General features: G+C 35.7%; 1 protein-coding gene across 1 annotated transcript; it reads left to right on the top strand.

Annotated features, from left to right (window-relative positions):
* Positions 1–588: 588 nt before the first annotated feature.
* On the top strand, positions 589–3,190 carry LOC118756901 (uncharacterized protein K02A2.6-like; the record flags this gene model as incomplete). Its single annotated transcript, XM_036491639.1, has 3 exons — positions 589–962; positions 1,025–1,872; positions 2,846–3,190. Coding segments are annotated over exons 2-3 (1,186 nt in total), but the record flags the coding sequence as incomplete, so codon positions are not given.
* Positions 3,191–4,507: the final 1,317 nt, after the last annotated feature.

The following is a 4,507-nucleotide window of genomic DNA, read 5'->3' as shown; positions in this document are numbered from 1 at the left end:
TAAAGAACTCTCTTTCTTCTTTGCTGAACCTTCGACTATTAAACATCACATTTGGCGACGAGTAAAAAGGTTTATATATTTTATAACCAACAAAAGTTATTTAACTTAATAAAAAAGTTTGCAAAACCTGAGTAATTGATATTTTCATTACGGAATTTCGCAAATAACTACACATCCAAATAGAAATGGCACCTCCCAACGAGATGAGAGTATTTCAAGCTGTGTCTATGCCAGAATTCAGTATCACAGAAAATTGGGAATTATGGCACGAGAGACTCGAACTACATTTCTTGGAAATAAAGTGCAGTGATGACACGGATAGAGTATCAACATTGTTGAAAACGATTGGATCAGAAGCATACGCCATTTTACGAGGAATTTGTAGTCCAGCACTACCATGTACAAAGTCATACAAGGAATTGTGTGAAATACTGCAACAACAATTCACACCTCCAGTCATCGTTTTTAATGAAATTAAAAGATTTTATGCAGCGAAAAGAGCTGAAAGCGAAAGCGTATCTGCGTGGTTTGCTCGGATAAAAAAACTTGCAGTAAATTGTAAATTCGGTGCAGCATTGGACACCATTATTTTGCATAAATTTGTGGTTGAACTGCCTGGAAAGATTTTCGAGAAAATCTGTGAAGAGGACGAAAAATTGACCCTCTCCAAGGCTTTACAAAAGGCATTAATACGTGAAACGAAGCTGGCTCAATCAAGCAATGATATTGAAGTTAATTACATCAAACAACGTGGCAAATTTAACAACAAAAACTACAAGAGCAACGCAGTAAGGTCGAACAACAACAACAGCAAAGCGAGCAAAGTATCGAAATGTACACACTGTGGATGGAAAAACCACCAATCCAACACCTGCAAATTCAAGAACAGCACTTGCCATTTTTGCGGCTCAGTTGGGCATTTGGCAAACATTTGCAACCGTAAACTTAAGAGTGATAAAAATGTTCAATTTGTTGATTCAACACATGAAAAATATTCTAATAATTTTTTTGATTCTATTTATAGCATTGGTATGAATGAAACTAGCGATTTTAATTTTTCCGTATATGCCATCCATGGAAACGCTGCACTGAATCATTATACCCTGAAGGTTGAGGTTAACGGAGTACAAATAACAACGCTGTGCGACACCGGCGCTCCTTGTTCTCTAATGTCAGCTAATACATTCGATGCGTATTTCGATCGAAAGGTGCTACAGCAATGTTCAGTACCATACACCGGATACACAGGTAACCTGATTAATATTATTGGTGAGTTTAAAGCTTGTGTTAATTTCAATGGACAAAAAATTTATGGTAAATTTGTAGTTACAAATACAGACAGGCCAACCTTATTAGGGCGAGACTTTCTTCGTTCCCTAGGTTTTGAGTTAACTCAATCTAATTTGAGTTCAAAAAAGGAATCGTTTTCTTCCGGTGAGCTAGGTCTGAATTCTAATACTAGTAATGTTACTTCCAAATCAAATTCAGTGAATTATTTAAACACGTATAATGAAATAATTGAACAAATTAAAGCAGAATTTGCTGAAGTATTTCAAAGTGGTTTGGGTAAATACAATATATCAACAATTTCTTTACCAATTTCGAAAGATGCAGTTCCTGTATTTTTCAAACCAAGACCTATACCCATAGCATGGCGAGAAACAGTTGAGAAAAAACTAGACGAGTTAGTTGACAAAGGAATGCTGGTTTCCGTCGACAATTCAGATTGGGGAACACCACTTGTTCCTTTGCTTAAACCATCTGGAGAAATCCGGATTTGTGGTGATTATAAGGTCACAATAAATAAATATTTGAGTGACTTTAGATACCCCTTACCTCGAATTGATCAAATTTTCGCATCAATGGAAGGAGGTAAACTTTTTACAAAGTTAGACATGTCAAACGCATACAACCAACTCGTGCTTGACGAAGATGCACAAAAATTATGTACCTGGAGTACACACAAAGGCATTTTTAAAATGACCAGGCTGCCATTTGGTGTTAAACCAGCAGCAGCCATTTTTCAAAAAGTAATGGAAAACCTGTTGCAATCTATTAAAAATGTATTCGTCTATCAAGATGACATAACGGTTACAGGTGTTGACCTAGCTGGGCATTTGAAGACATTGCGATTGGTTTTGACCAAGTTAAAGTCAGCTGGCTTGAAACTTAATGTTAACAAATGCGAATTTTTTTAAAACGAAAATTTCTTACTTGGGATTTGACATCACAAAAGATGGTCTAACCAAAAACCAAGATCGAATGCAGAACGTGCTGAACGCACCAAGACCACAAAATATTTCAGAGCTTCGAGCATTCATAGGAATGGTAAATTATCATTCCAATTTTATTCAAAATTTCGCAAAAAAAATGTGTCCTCTGTACAAACTTCTTAAAAAAGATGTCGATTTCAAATGGAACTCTGACTGTCAAAAGGCATTTGAATTAATGAAATCAGAGATTTGTTCTGACAAAGTTTTAGTACATTTTAATCAGGAACTGCCATTAGTTCTATGCACCGACGCATGCAACACAGCCATTGCTGGAGTTTTGTCTCATAAGTACAAGGACGGCACAATGAGGCCAATTGCTTACGTCTCTAGAGCATTAAATAATGCGGAATTAAATTACAGCACTATAGAGAAGGAAGCATTAGCCATAATCTTCAGCGTGATCAGATTAAAACAGTATTTACTGGGTATGCATTTTGTACTACAAACTGATCATAGACCATTGCTCGCTATTTTTGGTGATCGCAAAGGTATTCCAATAATGGCAGCTGCGCGAATGCAACGATGGGCGTTCATATTAACTGGATTTAATTACACCATCGAATATATTAAAGGTTCTTTAAACAGCGCGGATAGTTTATCACGCATAGGTCAAATTGAGAATCCGGACACTAAGCCTGAGAGCACATACATCAACTATGTGAATTTCGTTAATCCGCTTCAGCTAGATTTTCTAGCAATAGCTAAATATACACGTCGCGATGCTATTCTTTCTAAGGTCGCAAACTCCATTTTAAATGGTACACTTTTGAACTTGGGTGGTAATGAATTTAATGCATTCAAAACCAAAGCATCTGAGCTGACTGTTGAATCAGGATGCATTTTATGGGGTTATCGTACGGTTATTCCGAGTAAATTACAAGGAAACGTGCTACAAGAATTACACAAATCGCACTTAGGTATAGTTAAAACAAAATCTTTAGCTAGATCATATGTGTATTGGCCAAATATTGATAAAGATATTGAGAATATGATAAAGACTTGTGAACCATGTCAAAAATACCAAGCAAATCCGGAGAAAAGTTTTTTAATTCCATGGGAACCAACTTATTCAGCTTGGAAACGTATTCACGTGGATTTTGCTGGCCCTGTCCACGGCTATTATTTATTTTTGATAATTGATTCTTTTTCGAAATGGCCCGAAGTTTTCAAAACAAAGGTCATAACTGCTACATTCACAATAAATAAATTGCGGGAAGTCTTCAGTCGTTTTGGGTTGTGTGATGTACTGGTCAGTGACAACGGAAGACAATTTACTTCTTTGGAGTTTCAAGCTTTTGCTAAAGCAAATGGAATCAAATTAAGTCGCACTGCACCAGGTCATCCGTCCACTAACGGACAAGCAGAAAATTTTGTGAAAACAATAAAAAAATCTCTTATAGCAACTTTAGAACAAAATGAAGTGCATAATTTTGATGTAATTTTACAACGTTTTCTATTTGATTACCGAATCACAAAACATTGCACAACCAATGAATCTCCATCAAAACTTTTGCTCAATCGCGAACTTAAATCTCGATTTAGTCTTATGCAGCCACCAACTACTAAAGACATTATTGAGTCCAAGCAAATAAATGCAGTTAAAAATTACAAAGGGAAACGCAAAGTAAACTTTTCTGTAGGTCAAAACGTTTATGTTCGAGACTACAAAAATCCAAATAAAGCAGTTTGGTCTCCGGCTGTAATAAAAAAAAAAACTAGGTCCAAGAAATTACACTTGCTATTTGACACGCGATAAACGTGACATTAAAAGACATCTTGATCAAATAATTAATCGTTCCGATGTTAATACTGAAACATTGTCTGAGGAGCCTTTCGAGGAAACGAATATACCGTCGGAAGCAAGAGCTGTTGTGAAATTTGAAGAGCCGCTGGTTGAGATTGACGACCTTTCAGAGGAAGATGATGTATTCAAAGATGCAAGCGATTCTATTCCAAATAATATTGAAAGACGTGAAACGAGACAAACAGCTGCAAGAGCTAGAGTAAAAATCACAGAACAGATTGCTCCTCAAAGATTGAACAAAAATGACAATCGGAACAATTAATATCGTTACTTTTCTTCACATGAATTCTAAATCATAATTGTAAACTAGTCATAAGAACAATCCAAATAATGAGTTATGAAATATTTCTGATTTATTTATACAATTATCTTTAGGAGGAAGTTGTTAAGTATAAATATATATACATAGTATGGCAACGCTGAGAATTGT

Source organism: Rhagoletis pomonella, unplaced genomic scaffold (genome assembly GCF_013731165.1).
Source record: "Rhagoletis pomonella isolate Grant_MI unplaced genomic scaffold, Rhpom_1.0 Rhpom_scaffold_12820, whole genome shotgun sequence".
In the NCBI taxonomy this organism is placed as follows: domain Eukaryota; kingdom Metazoa; phylum Arthropoda; class Insecta; order Diptera; family Tephritidae; genus Rhagoletis; species Rhagoletis pomonella.
This window is presented reverse-complemented; position numbering and strand designations above follow the sequence as displayed.